Source organism: Vigna unguiculata, chromosome 9, assembly GCF_004118075.2.
Source record: "Vigna unguiculata cultivar IT97K-499-35 chromosome 9, ASM411807v1, whole genome shotgun sequence".
Lineage (NCBI taxonomy): Eukaryota > Viridiplantae > Streptophyta > Magnoliopsida > Fabales > Fabaceae > Vigna > Vigna unguiculata.
In genome coordinates, this window is record NC_040287.1 from 36112935 (window position 1) to 36129174 (window position 16240).

Here is a 16240-nt window from a genome sequence, read left to right on the forward strand (position 1 = left end):
TCCTATATGACTTGTTAGTTTGATGACGTAGAAGATATTCTGACATTAGTCTTGCTTTAGGTCAGAAAAATGTTTAAAACTTATTCAGAGAGTACTTGATCGTTTGGAGTTAATGCTGTATGTTAAAGTTAGTTAACTCTAATTTTAAAAGCAGATATGAATATTTCATAAAATTGTAACGCTTAAACTTGAACTTGAAATGTTTCTAGTCAGAAAAGGAAAGAAAGCACACAATTTAAAATAATTTTTGTTCTCATTTATTCTGGTTCCATATACGTTGAAAGCAATTGGTTGGATCCTTCCATCCTTGAATGTTTTCATTTGAGCTCGATCGTGTGGAAGAAAATAAATGACAATTGTCATTTTGATGTGTGGTTCATGTTGATTCCTAAATGTTTTATAATAGTTCTTAAATGTTTCATTTTAGTTTCTATTGATGTGAATTGGAAAAGGTCAAACAATTATAGTTATCATTTTGATTCATTTAACATGAATATCACGTGGTGGACATCAAAGATATAGGCTAACTTGACCGTCAAACACGTGTTTAGTAATCATTTAATAATTTAGTTCACTCGAACGTTTTATCTCCTTCATTGGTTGCTCTTGAGTAGTCAAATTTATCAAATGTGCTACAGCTAATTTTTCTTTGCACTGTGATTTAAAATCGATTAATTATTCAATCGTTATTTAGTGATTTTGGTACACCTTCGGTTTTTAAAGTTGTGAAACATTGTCATAGTAATTTCTAGTAATAGAAAAGGTCAAATGAATGTTCAAAATTTAAATATGCCATTCGAGATACTGTACATTTAGTAATTTTATTTTTATTACTTTATAAACTACAGTACATGTGGTGGCGCGTGACATCCTAGCCATACATTTATCATTTTGTAAGGGATTCTCAATGTACAGTGACTAATTCGCAGGGTGATTAATCACAAAGATGAACTTCAGTGCAGAATTTAGTTTTAGATATTTAGTTATCATTTTATAATTTCAAACTCAATTATGATAATATCCCACAATCCAGATGGAGACAAGACTTTACTCTAATAGTTTATATATTTACGTATATATTATTTGTAATTTCACTTAAAGTCACCCGTTGTACTGTAAATGCTAATGATACGAAATTTCACTTTTTTTAGATATTGTTTTCTGTATACGATAGTTGCACACCACTAAAGTGATCCCAGTGTTACTATTGTTTCTGCTATATTGTAACTGGAAAGTTCTGAATTTTAACATATCATTATTCTCCCCCCCCCCCCCCCCCCCCCCAGAACAAAGTAAAGTTAGCTGGTTTCGTTTATGATAGCTTTCATAAAAAAGAACCTGTCAAGAGTTTAAGAAAAAAAAATTATAAATTAATAATATTAAAATTTCTAAAGAAAACTATAAATATTAGTTTTACACAAAAATTTTATTTATTTTATATTACTTCTCACTTTATGTTTAATTAGTCTTAAACTGATATTGATACTTTAATTTGTGTCATATATCCATGTTTGACACAAACTATATCTAATATTTTAAGATATTTTATCGATACTTATTAATACTTATTAATGAAATATTTAATATATAAATATTCAACACTTTAGAAAATAAAGTACATTAACTAGGAACTTTTATCTTTATTTTTATAAAGTGTGAATACTAAGTTACTAATGGAATAAATAACTAACCTATGTTCATTAAAGATTAGCAGGCAATTGATAATTAACCTATTTAGAGGTTAAGGCAATAAAGCAAGTAGTGAGAAGAATAGCATGAATTGAAAGAATAAAAGGAAAAGAGTGTACATTTGAGACATTACCCTCTGCAGATTTTGATGTACTGCCTAAATCAGAAACAGTATGGGATGCCATCAATTGGCCCCCAGAAGATATATCCACCTATACATAGTTGTGTATAATATTGAAATCCAACAATCAATTAAAAGAGTATTTTTCTTTTTCTTCTCCAAGAATCTATTTCTCCCAAAGAAATAAGGTACATACTTTACAACAGCAAAAATTTTCCCTTGCAAATATTTTTGTGCAAGAGACTTCGGGAACAAAATCAATAGCCTGTTCCTGTCCGCCCGGCGACACAATGCATTAGTGCCAATGGTGGCTAACTCATGTATCCATATATTCTGTGATGAACCAATACCAAATATGGGCAAACTGTCATGAACAAAAGCCAAGTTAATTTTGTCTCGCATGGTGTTAAAGCTATTATTAAACCTTTTAATAATTTCACAAACTAAAGGAATCTCAAGTTGATGTGAGGCCCGAGAGGAGCAAAATTTCTCAAGTTAACATTCTAATTTCTTCAGTATCACTTTAAAATGCATCCTGTATTCGCTTTAAGAATTACAGATAAGATTCTATATGCACATTACAAATCAGATCATACCTATCACACACTCACAATAGAATTGGTGGAGGATTACTTGACAGGTATGATAGCATCTAGGTTTTTCTGAAGCACCCAACCTTTTGGGTAAACTGTATTATGAGCACTCAAATGAAGATGCCAATTCATTATTTTGGAACAGCCATGAGGTGAGCCTTCCATTTGACTTTCATCTTCAACCAATTGTTCTATAAAGGTGGTCTCCTGTCAAACCAAAAGTTACATGAGTTTAATGACTATAAGAATTGCTGATGATATTAAATGGCTTAAACAATATTAAATAGTAAGACCAACTAAATGTCAGATTAAAGACATAGAATAGAAGTCATACTTGAAAACCTTCCTTCACTGTGTCGAACTGTCTAATGGGATTTAAAGAAGGGCGCCGCCATCGTTTTGGATCCCACAAGATTGTGCTGTTGAATGCAAATCCAGACATATCAACATGAAATCTACGAAGTCTTTTACTTTTCTCATTTGTATGCCATCCGATCACTTGGCTTGCATTGCATACAGGACCCTCCAAAATGGCCTTGTTCTTGCTTGGAGCAAGCATGGCAACAGGCCAAGTGCCAAAGCGGCTATAAAATCAGTTCAACATTAGAACGTAGGAATTCAAATTTACAAGATAGGACATAATTCATTATTACATGTTGCACACTTATAAAACCAACAGATATGTCTCAAAGAAAGCTTAACGTTATTAACAATTCCAAATACTTGAATTCCTTTAGGTAATAGGTGGCTTTTGACCTGGCTTTTCTAATTTGGTGACTAAAGGTAGAATGGGTAGGCACCCCCAAGGGCGCCTATGACATTTTGGGATTACCGGAAGATCTTACGTAGGGGATTAGGACATAAGCCCAAACCACAAGCGGTTTTACCTAGTTGCAACTACTCAACTAGTTCCTAGGCATCACCAAGGGATCTCACTTAGAAGGAGGTTATTCACCAAGCAGGAAGAGTGGCTACAGACGAAGTTTAAGTTAATCTCTTTCTCTAATCTTAAAGTTACTTTGAAGTTGAAGGTAAAATGGAATCTTCATAAATAAAGATAATGATGCGTGGGAATTCTTTACATAAAAACTATTTCTAAACCATAAAGATGACAATAGCATCAATAAAGCTCCTTCTTTGGACAGAAGCTCGTTATTAGTACAATTGAGGCTTGTAACTAGCTCTAACCTTGGAATGGAACTTCCACTCCCCAAAACTTTAAGTCAACAAAAATATGAAAATGTAAAGGTAGATTTGGTTAGATTTTGGTTTTCATTCAGTAAATATGTTTTCTCGAATGATTACATAGATTTTACCTTACTTAGTTCCCTGTTTTCAAGAAATAGCAAAGAAAACGGTGAAAACAAGGTTTTTGTTGTTTTCGTCCTTTCCCTTATAAATTCTTGAAGACAAAAAACAAAGACAATACAACATTACTGCTATTACAGGTAAAAACATATCAATTAAGGGGGGAAAAGGCTCCGTGACTACTCAAAGATGCACAAATGGCAAAAAATCCCACAAGAAACCACAAACCAAGAACCATTGTTTTCCACTCTACTGAAAATTTGGGACATAGCAGATTTTGGTACAAGAATAATAAAGAAAAACTCAAGAAGTATATTATAAGTTGTGTTAAGTCTATAAAAAGACAAATGTACATTAAAAATGTTCATTGCGGTCTACCTTGAATAAACTTCTTATCTGTAAAAGAAAATAAGTTAAATAAATCAAACATTTTTCACAAGTTAAAATCAACTTTTTCACTTTAGCTATTTTAGATAGTGTCTCGTCTAATTCAAAGGTCGAATCACTTGCCTTCCTAGTTCTTCCCTTATAAAATGCTTATTGCGAAATTTATATAAATTGGGCCTACATATTTCTAAAAGTCAAAGAAAGTATGAATCGACACCACAAAAAAGGACAGTTGTATTAACTTTATTACCAAGAGATGCTAAATATCCTAAAACTAAATATACAAATATAGTAATGTAATTATTTAAATGAAACCTAAACAAAATAAGAGTAATTTCTCAAATGCGTTCCCCAAAACACATTAGAACCCAAGAATGGAATCCCACGGCCCTTCCCTCGGTTAACCTCAAAGTCAATCATATTTCAATTATCTAAATTGATGTTTACATTAAGCGAAACCTAAAAGCCAAATGCTACCGAAAAGCAGGGGTGCCAACCGCTTGGATCCAGCGGTAAGTTACTAGAGGCAACTAACAAACAGGAGGTAAAAACTTTGTTTCATACTAGCAACAATAACAACTAACACTCCACAAATGCAAGATAACACGGATCAGATGCAAATTGCAAATGCAAACAAATCACCACGAGACCAACTAATTAGAAAGCCGAAGAAAAACAAAACAAAAAACGACAGTCCAATCAACTAGGAGCAAAGTAAGCACCTGATGTCTCTCAAGGAATCAAACAACTCAAGAGAATACACATTATCATCGTCCGCAAAGTAAACAATCCCATCGAGCCTATGACGCTCAATGTGTTCCAACGCTGTGTTCCTCTGATGAACCCCCCTGTCCTTCACATCCGTCAAATTCTTATTGCACACCAAATGCCTATACATCACGCCCGTCTTCCTCAGTACCTCCGCTGTCTCCATCGACGCCGCCTTCATCTCCACCACAATCCACACCACCGGCGGCGGCACCAACCGCAACACCTGCCCCAACCGGTTCAGGAAATACGCCTGAAAAGCGCGGCCGTACGTCGGCGTCACCACAATCAGCGGCTTCCTCGGCACAAAATCGAACCTATCACTCTGCCTCTCCCTCTCTGCGCTTAGGCTCACCGGATCGATCACGAAACCCTCATCGACGCGATTTCGCAGAACGCGATCTTCCTGGCGCAGCTGCTGCGCGTTGTTCGCGTGCGGCAGCGGCGGCTTCATCTCGAACGAGATTTCGTGCGACCGAATGTCCTCCGCCATGTGGCCAAACGGGAACATGCCTAGCAAGAACCCTACGAAGAAGCACAGAACACACCTGAACGCCGCCCTTCTCCACTGCCCTTTCCGACCGTGCCGGCGCGTGAACACACCGCCGACGAGTCGCCGAAACTCCGCCGCAAGCGCCGGCAACGGCGACGAGTACTTGGCGTTCCCGGAAGCGAGCTTATGCGTCGGAGAGGAAACCGGAAACGAACCGTTTATGTACTGGCGATCGGGATACGCCGGCGACAGTGTCCGCCGAAACGAGGCCATTAATTTAACGTCGACGCAGAAAAAATTGAAAAAAAAAAAAGAAAAATGAATTTATGGCGGTAACTGAAATTGAAAAAACACTACATGAGGGAGGGAAAGGGAAGGATCAGAGATTGAAAAGAATGGGAGAAAGATCCAGAACCCTATGAGATTAGGGATTGAATTATAGAGAAAGTATTTGAAGAGAGGATTTAGTGAAACCAGAAAGAGCGAGACCAGAGATCTATTGCTAAATACTCAGTTATGAGTCGCTTCTATGTAGAACAGGAGACAAAGAAACACTGCAAAATACTCATCCGGGTCGGGTCGGGTTCGGGTACCAGTTAAAGACCAGCTGCACCTCCGGGCAAAAACGAAATACGTCTACGTAGGGACGTCACACTGGGCAACTCGTAAAAACAATTAAACTCCATTACGTACATTAAAATAAATCAGAAATATTAATTTCTCACAGTTTTTTATTTTTAAGTTGAACACCTTTCAGTACCCATCAAATTTTAATACATGATTTTTACCTTTTGTTAAATATTAATTAATGATAAGAAGTGTTAAAAAGTTATTGTCAACATTCTTAATAGTGAGTAATATGTTCTCTAATTTTAAGAACATGAAAAATAATTGTTATTAATTACTATATTATTTGTTTAAAATAAAAAAAGAGAAATGTTTTATACTGTTGCAATTTCACGCTACCTTCAACTACGAACTATCAATATAAAAAGTTCAGTTTTGGAAATCATTAATAATATATTTTTCAATATATTTCTTTTAATACATTATCTACTTTTAAGGAATAATCATTAAATTGAGGCAAAAAAATATTAAATGAAAGGTCAGATTCACTAAATTGTATTTTTTAAAAAGAAATGTGGGTAAGAGATTGAACTTTTATATCTAATTATATAGGCATATTTACTACGATCAGAGCTTATTTAGTTGAGATCAGGTAGGAAGAGGTTAGAGAATTAATTTGTTAGATTGAGTGAGAAAAATGAGAATTAATGTTAGGAAGATGGTTAAACATATTTTTATTAATTTTTTTATCTATGTTAATTATTTATCTTTCTACTTGTTTCTTCTCAACTTACTACTTTAAAAAATATTTTTATTTTACTAAATAATTAAACATTCAATTTTATTTTTTACCTATATTTTTCAACTTACTTTTTATCTATTTCCGTGGTCTATATTTTCTTTACTCAAAATAATACACAGCATTAAAATATATATTATATTTTAAATGAATTTGTCTAAATTAATAATTTGTAATTTATTTTTGAATAATATAATTAAATGTATAATATTACTTTTATTATAAAGAGACAGAAAAGTAATTAAAAATTCATTTTAATAGAGATATATATTAGTTAAATATTTCTTACCCAGTATGTTAGAGCCGCCTTAAACAATTATTGTTTCCGAATGGAAAGAAGCATTTTATGAATGCCTAAACTTATAAGTGAATAACCTTTCTCTTTTAGAATCCTTCTACTTATAAATGAAATATATAAAAAAAAAAAAACTTCTATTTATATTTCTGGCATTTTGATCTCGTGCCCTTTCTTTTTGTTAAAATTATATATATTGACTGCAGAAATCATGTGTATTTAACAAACTATATATTATAATAGTAAAAGCGACATATAATTTATTTAAAAGAACAGTAAATGTATTATTGAATTTAATAATCCGAAATTAGAAAATTAAAATATAAAAGAAAATATTGACTCAGCGTCTAATCTTTAACCATCTGCGGAAAGCACGTGTTAAATTGAGGTAATGATAGATTTTCTTTGAGTCAATATTTCAGTTAATACGATATTAATTAATTGTAAAATACGAATCATGTATATAATTGAGCTAGTTTTAGTTTAGCTTCACATAATCTTACCTCAACCAGTTCCAATAGTAAAAGCATATTTGAAAAAATGTGGCATGTTGGATTTTTTTTTTTTCAAAAACAAACTACTTTGTTTCTTTTATTAAAAGTTGAATGATTACGCATGGGTAATATATAATAAATTTACATTTTTTAATAATAATTTAAGATAATTATTATCAAAATAACCTTATTGTTAAGTATCCTGTAAATTATTAAAAGTAAATAAATTTCAATAATATTTTTAGAATTAAAAAATAAATAAATATGTTTGTTGATAATTTTTATTGTCATATATGATACATATTTCGTTTCTAATTGATGTTATTCAAATGATAAAGTGAGATTAATTTCTAAGTGAAGTTGACTAATTTATTTAAGTTTCAAAATAAAGTGTTCTTAAAAAAAATTAAAAATAAATCATTATTAGAAACAAAAATTATTTATGTTTGGTTATAAATATAATTTTTTTTATTAAACATCTTTCTTCGTAATAGTTTACGCTTATAACACAGCTTAATTATTACTATATTTTACTAGTGTTACGCTTAAAATCAATTAAATTTAACGTAATGTTTTTTTTTCAATTTTCTTAAAATCAATTTTAATATCACTGGTAAGTTAATTTTGAGAATCATTAAGCATGTTAAAACATGTTTTTTCTAGAACGGCATTGTTTTTGTAACCCTACTAGGGATGAATAATACGTATTTCCCAGAAAACAGCATTAATACAATATTTTGATTTAGGCTCTCAATTTTATTTATTTTTTTAATTCTTACTGTAAAAAAAGACTTTGTTGTTAAAGGAGATTCCTTAACTTTTTAAGGAGTCATTTCTTTATTTACGTAAACAATTATTTATTTCATTTAAATTTGTTTTAATTCTTAATCAACTCTGTTGAATATCTGAACAATTTATATTAAAAAAATAATAAAAAGTCATTTGTTCTCAAATTACTTAACTTGAATAACCGATATATGCAATCTGAAGTTCTGAGATTAACAAAGAGGATACAAAGATACATAATTATGTGATTTAACAACGGTAGTGTTGAATAAATATTTTCAATTTTTATTAATTACTTGTTCAGTTTCTAAATAGAAACCATAAGCATCTTTAATACGTAAAATGGATTAACACATTTAATGTATTTTTATTAAATATACTATAAATTGTTAAAAGTACTAGCAAGTTATAACTAACCAATTGTCGTAACATCTAGTTAATTTGATTATAGTGAGTTATTGCTTTAATTACTACATTGGTTAAATGAAATATTTCCAATTCAGCTACTGTTATATTATAAAAATAGTTTACATATTATTCAATAAATAAATAAAAATATGATATTCCCACATTGAATTTTGATACAATTTGTAAGGAACGTGATCTTTTAGTTTTCTTTTACAAATAAAAATTTATTTCTTGGAGTAAAAATAAATCTACTATATGATTAAGTCAGTAGAGTTAACTAACATGTCATGTAAAATTATTCTAAAAGAGATATATAAACGTGTAATCAAACGTTTAAGTTTTTGGTCATGCGAGATTACTTAAAAAAAATCTCTAAAATATGTTTAAGTCATCGATCGTGTGAGATTATTTTAAAAAAGGGCTTTACAAATGTGATTTGATGATGTTTGACAATCCAAGTCACTCTGTCGATTATCTACATGATTTCATCAGAATCTTTTATATAGCATGTGTGAAGTTATTGTCACACAAACTAAATGGTAATAACATTCATCACCTAATTATCTAATTAACATAAAATAGGTCAATAATCATAATTAAAAAGAGTGTTTGGACTGTAATTATACATGTCCTAATTACAGGTGCATGAAAAAAAAAAACTACAAATTGAAGTCTTGATTACTGGAACTTTTGTACAACATTAATTACATTATTTTAACCGATGAATCATTTGTTGATTTTAGTATAAAAACATTTTTATAAAATACACCTGGTTGGTTGACGAAATAGTAAATATAGTTTATTCTGAAAACATAAACATTTCTAAAATAAGAAAAGTTAACAAAAAGTAAATCATCAAATATATTCCACATATAAAAAGTATTTAATACAAATAAAAGTATATATCATTTTATCAGAAAATAAATAACTATTTAAAAATATTAAGTGTCGGTTCATCTTCTTCCGACAAAAAATAGAAAAAGATAAAAATCCAAGGTGTCGTTGCTTTTATAATAAATAAATAAATGAAGATATGAAATTGGCAACAATATGAGCCCCATCCAGCATAGCACTTGAAAGCACACACTCCTCTTCTCTGCAACAAACTCCATCACCAATAATCTCTCACTCCTTCTTCTCAATTCTGATTGGAGTTGTTGTTTGGATTTCCTTTTATAACTCAACACATTCTTCATCACTAAATTTTAAATTTTGTTTCATCTATTTATTATGTGTTTAAAGAATCTCCTTACGACACCTAATGTTTCCTTCTTTTTCTCCATCCAAACACTGACTTGCAGATGTTGCTCTTTTCTTTTATTCATTTTCCCACATTTGGATTTTCTTTACCTCTTAGAAACATAGACATCTTCCAATAAAAGCCAACAAATTTATTTCTTTTGTATATTTTCTTATTTATAATTTTAAGGACTTTAAATCACATATATCTAACTCTCTAAAGATAAAATGATCAAATATATATTCTCTTTTATCTTTTTGTTAAAATATCTTATAGATTACAGAAAGAAAAACAAGAGCATACAAAAATATATTAATAAAAATACCATTATTTATAACATTTTTTTAACATATTTGTTTTTTTTTCTGGTTATTGTTTTCAATTTCTCAAACAAGATTCGGCGGCATAATTGATTTTCTCTCTGTTTATGGGCTATAGAGCCCAACTTCTCTCCATTACAAACGAGAGGCATGTCAACATAAAATGGGTTGGGCCACTAACCTTTTTAATCAAAGTTTTTAATGTCCTTTTGGGTATTTCTTCATGCACTTCCGTGATTTCTTTCTGCACCTCCGGATGGGTGTGTAAAAAATAAAAATGTCCTTAATCTTTGTCATCATCGATGTTCCTTTATCGGCAGCATGTTCTACGTACAAAAGTGAAAGTCTCAACTGGAAATCCGAATATAAGATGAGAAATCATTTTCCTTTATCTCTTTAACAGTTCATATGTACGAAATTAATCAAGATAGCATCGATCCCTTTGATATCACTTTTATGGTTATGCATTAGCATTAGTTACCATGTTATCTACGAATATATATATATATACTTATGCTTTAAGAATTTGACTATTCCCGCTTTTGATTCTTGTTACATCGTATCAAACATCAAAGTATTATTCAAACAAAATTAATAAAAGCCCAAAACAGTAGCACTTTCAAGAGTGTCCATTTAGCAGGACTGTTTAGGCCCAGCAATGAAGCCCAATATTTTAATTTAATTTAAACTATTGCTTTTAGCACCCCACTATAATTACCTGCACCATAACATTGCCATTGTTTGCTGCTGCAAAGGAACAAGAAGAAAAAGAGAATGATGTAGAGGAAGAAGAAGAGAGAAAATGAAAAAAGAACTCGATCCATAAAGTTTGTTTCCAAAATGCATTTAATGTGTTTTGGAATTTTTTTTGCGAACGCATTTCATGTGTTTTAGAAAGTTTATTTCGGAACCAAGAAATGTAAAGGTGTTCCGAAAAACTTGTTTTAAAAGGTCTTATTATATGCATTCTGAAATTTTGAGGTGTACAAAGAAATTGTGTTGTGCAAGAAGAAAAAGTCTCTATTTACACAGGGTACTTTTCTTACGAACGAAATATAATTCAGATGGAATCATTTTATGTTATTATCTTTTTCATGAACTTGAGTTAGTTACGAGAGCAACGTTTTGAAAAAAGGAGTCGGAGGTTCATGAAAGTAAATATAAAAGCTAGTTTATTTTATTCCTTTTACACCTTTAATTAAGGATATTAAATATATTTTTGGTCTCTCAACTTTAAGTGAATTTTGGAATTAGTCTATATTTGAAATTTTATATCAATTTAGTCGTTTATCTTTATAAATACATGAATTTAGTCATTCTTACTAAATTTTGTTAAGTTTATTTGATATTTTAAATATATTTTATTATAATATTTGAGTTAACATTGAAGTGAAAATGTGTCAAACGGTGTAAACAATTCAAATATTATCATGAAATGTGCTTGAACGTCGTCGTCAGATAAACTTAACAAAATTTGGTTAAAAAAACTAAATTCACATGTTTTTAAATATGAAGAACTAAATTGGTCAAAGTTTTGAAAAGATACTAATTCCAAATTTCACTTAAACTTGAGGGAGAAAAATATATTTAACTCTTTAATTAGTGGTATCTTGGTCTTGAATGTTGTCTTAGCTTCTAAGATAGAAGTTGAAGAAGTTGATACGCAGGTGATGAGAATGTTAATTATGCTTCCGTATTACTCAATGCCAAGATCAGAAGAATTAATGCATTACGCATAAATAAACCACAGAATGACTTGGTCCAAATTCAAGTCAAAACGCTTTACTTGAAAGACAAAAAGATGGACACAATCTTTTACTTTTTCTCTTTTCTTAGCTCTCAATTATCTTATTGCAATGGAGAGCCATGGCTACCATATACTCAGCTTCCGTATCCCAAATTTATAGTTCATAAGACTTCTTAAACAATAAGAGTACATATTCTTTTCTAGGGCAACTTAGGCCTTTCAAATTCACTCTCCAAAATCACACTTTTTTCTCTTTGAGTTTTTAAAAACATTCATCATTAATTCATACATAACTTAGAATTGAAATGAATAAATAATATTGATAATTTTGCACTTGCAAACCCCACTCACAAATTAAAAGAAGGAGCTATGTTAGTATAGTATATGATGATTACTTTGTTTGTGCTTTTTGTGTTGAATGAATTAGTTTTAGTATCTATGCATAACATTGATTGGTGTTTATAGCTTCTTGGATTTCCTTTTCTGCTGAAATCGCTTTTGGTTTGGCGCACTAATTCTTAATCACTTATTAATTCAAAGAATTAATTATGGTGATTTTATTTTAATAATAGTGTGGGCCATGCACCCCAACAAAGACAAATGGTCAAAACACGACCACATATGAAAATTGGTCAAATGCTACCAAAAACTGATAAAATCTCAAACAATCACTACTACATTGGGTAGGCGGTGGCAAATTAATTGCAAATTTGACACATTCTTGTTGCTTTACTTTCACTTCAACTAACACAAAACTATATGGTCAAACCAATCATCAATTACGAACAAAGAAAGATAAAAAAACAAACTGATATTCACAATCAAAAAAACTTTATTATAAACAAATCTTAAAACAAGTTCACATTTTGAAATCGTGAATACGTATTCCATAAAAAATGCTTATTTATAAGTAATTTATTTACATGTGAATAAAAAAAGTCTGCTGATAAAAATCTACAGAGCTTAATCTAAATTTTGTTATTTTATTACTCTTTTATTCTTTTTCAGAGTATCTCTTTATTTTCTATGGCAGATTTTCTAAAGGGACATACATCACTTTCTCATTAAACCAGCATATATATTTTAATTAATTATACAGAACTGTGCTGTATCCACGTGTTTCTGCATAAAGTCTGCATCTTCATCCATATCGTAATAAATAAACCAACACAAACACTTGTTCTCTATAATTTGGCCTTTTTGTTTTAAGACATATCAAAATTTCGTTAATTTTTTTGATGGGGATTAATTCATATTCATAAAATGAATGCATATACTTCCCACATAAAAAAAAAACAAAAAAAAAGTAGAATTAATTACTATAGTTGTCTCTCTGATTTCACAGAAAAGAAGAAAACCTAGTTGTCCATGGCCTAAAGCAATAAAGCCTAAAGTCCAGTTTTGACAGCATGACATTTTTGTTTGTGGTTATTGTACAAATGCACGCATTCACCCTCAAACTTACACTCTCTTATCCTATTCCTATAGCTTTCCTATACGAAACTTTGTTGCATTTAATGGATATTAATTGCATTGCAGAAGCCATGAAAATGGTCAAACTGTAGCCATGCACACCCTTTTATTTGGTGTTGTCAGAAGCAAACACGATAATTAATAATTAATAATTAAAATTGTTTTTTGTTGATTAAGATTGAAGTTGATGTGAGTTTTAGCATGCAGAGAATGGGCCTAAGAAGAGATGTAGTGGTAGTGGTGAATAGCACATGAATGGCATCTTTGAAGGCTTGAATGGTACTTCAACACTTAACCTATTCTATTATCTATTCTATTGACTATTATAGTATTAGCAGCGTGCTCTGTGTTCTTCTTTTTCGTCCTTCGCTCCAATTATTATTCATTCTTCGTCTGCATCTTCTGCATATTATATATACTTTTTAAGTCTAGAATGTTGTTGCATGAGCAAGCAACACATACACATAGGTTTTTGTACATAATTAAAAAGAAAAAGACATTGTTGTGAATGTGAGAAAATGTGTGGATTGGATTAATGTTATTGAGTAAAGTTTTTTGAGTGGATTTTAGTGTAGAAAATGCAGAATAGAGAGAAATGATTAATTGGTGGTGGTGGTGAAGGTTGTGTTGTAGGTAGACAAGACACCTCACTCCCACCTAGGAAATAGGAAATGAAATCTCAATGTGATGGGTGGATGCATGAATCTGTATGTAATGAACGTCCTCCAAAATCATTGGCCGTAAACAAAGACTTTGCCTTCGTAGGTTTTTGCTCTATTTGGCGTAAATGTAGGACTCCCTTATAGGTAGGGCATGTCACTCCCACCTTCTCCTTCGCAAAATAATACTTTCACACCTTTAAAAAAAACACAATCTACAAATAATATATATTAGTTATTTAACAGCGTAACAGTCCAAATGTCACGATTCAATTTGGTCCGACCTACTTACCTTCTGTCACACAAGACAATTGATGTCACCCGCAACAATCTCCCCTCAACCATTATCCTCACAAAAATCTCACTTTTTAATTATGATTTAGTCTACCTAATCTCTATCATAGGATAATTATGCGATCCATAAGTTAAAAAATAAAATATACTAAAAGTCCGATTCATATGAATAAATAAATAAATAATTGATGCTATTTTAATAAAAAAACTTAAAATAATAAGGTTATAGATTTTGTTCTTTATATTACTTAAGTTTTTTTCATTTTTATGCGATACGAAATTTAAAGTCATACTTATATTTTCAACATGTTTATTTTTTTTTTTGTGTTTGTATGTGTAAAAGTATTTTTCAAAAATTGAAGACTCTACCGTCTTACTATCTTACAAAATCATCGTGCATGCATGTTTACTTTTTAACTCGTTATCTACGAAGAAAGATACTCAAATTAGGAACTAGATTTTTCGTACGACTTAATAATGGATCTGATATCAATATGAAAATATACCAGCACGCAATTAATCAAGTTTGATAAAGTACATAATGAAACACATTTCTTTCATTTTTATTTTATAATTTTAACAATGAAAAGATATTTAATGTGTTTGATAATACCAATAAATTAATTACTAACTTATTTGACTAAAAGATACTTTTAATAATTTATAAGATAAAAATTAGTTTAATAAGTTTATAGTTTTTTTTTTCTATTATTATGTTTTATATTTCAATGTATTTTTTTATTTTCTTTATCAATTATTAGTATGTTTTAGATAATTTTAATTAAAATAAATTATCATTATAAATTAAAATAATTTATATTTTACTATATCATGATATATGAAAATTACATACAATATAGATTGTAAGAAAGAAACTTAATGTAATAACATAAATATAAAAATAATTTATAACATAAATTTTATATATATATATATATATATATATATATATATATATATATATATATATATATATATATTTGCTTAAATAAATTAGTTTTTCGTTTGAGGAAGCCCATTTTTGAACATATTTTTTGAATGTATGGTAAAAAATTTCTTTTAGGATCAAATTAGTCTTCCCTATTTATCTCTTTTTTTTTTTTCTGTTGTCAATACAATATTTAACTAATAAAATTAACAATAAAGAGAGACAAGGGTGGTTTTTAATTAAGGACACGTAGGTGGAGAAAAAAAAATGAGATTAAGCGTTTTAATCCATATTTTTCATTCTTTTACATCTAATAATTAATAAGGATGACACTAATTAGCAAAAAGGAAGAAGAAGAAAGTTGAAGAAGAGTACTTCGAATGTCCAGTAAAGGTGGTGATATTAAGTTGTCTTGAAGAAAAAAAAAACAATATAATATTTACTTTCTTTCTCTTTTCAACCAAAAATTTGAGCGTGTAAAATTTAAATAATTTATAATTAATTTTGTGATGTATTATATAAATATAAATCAAATTTTGATAAATTAAGTTTTGTATTTGTTACGAGTATTTTAGAAAAAAAATTAAAATTAATTTATATATAAGGTAATGGCAAAAGTTGGGTCCTAACTGTGTGTTTTTATTTTTAATTTATTTATAAATTAGTCGTAACTTTTGAGAAAGTTTAACCAAAATGAGAAAAGTTAAGGCTTGTTATGGTAAAATGAAAAAGGCATAGATGGAGAGTGTGGAAAATGGCCACTCATTAATAAAGGGTGGTGTGATGAGACATTTGAAGGAATGCTGAATATATTCTTATTGCCATATTAAGCCAATTATTTAGTTGAATCTTAGTTAATGCATTGCAAAAT

General features: G+C 29.9%; 1 protein-coding gene across 2 annotated transcripts; it reads right to left on the bottom strand.

Moving 5' to 3' along the window:
• Positions 1 to 1759: 1759 nt before the first annotated feature.
• On the bottom strand, positions 1760 to 5994 carry LOC114164092 (probable beta-1,4-xylosyltransferase IRX9H). 2 transcript variants are annotated; one of them, XM_028048603.1, is made up of 4 exons: positions 4821 to 5994; positions 2738 to 2987; positions 2407 to 2610; positions 1760 to 2174 (listed from the first exon to the last, which is right to left on the bottom strand). In XM_028048603.1, exons 1-3 carry the CDS (start codon positions 5630 to 5632, stop codon positions 2440 to 2442), a joined length of 1233 nt encoding a protein of 410 aa, XP_027904404.1. In that variant the 5' UTR covers positions 5633 to 5994; the 3' UTR covers positions 1760 to 2174; positions 2407 to 2439. The 2 variants fall into 2 exon arrangements, with proteins under 2 accessions (XP_027904404.1, XP_027904405.1); XM_028048604.1 differs by having other exon boundaries at positions 1763 to 2174; positions 2422 to 2610; positions 4821 to 5632.
• Positions 5995 to 16240: the final 10246 nt, after the last annotated feature.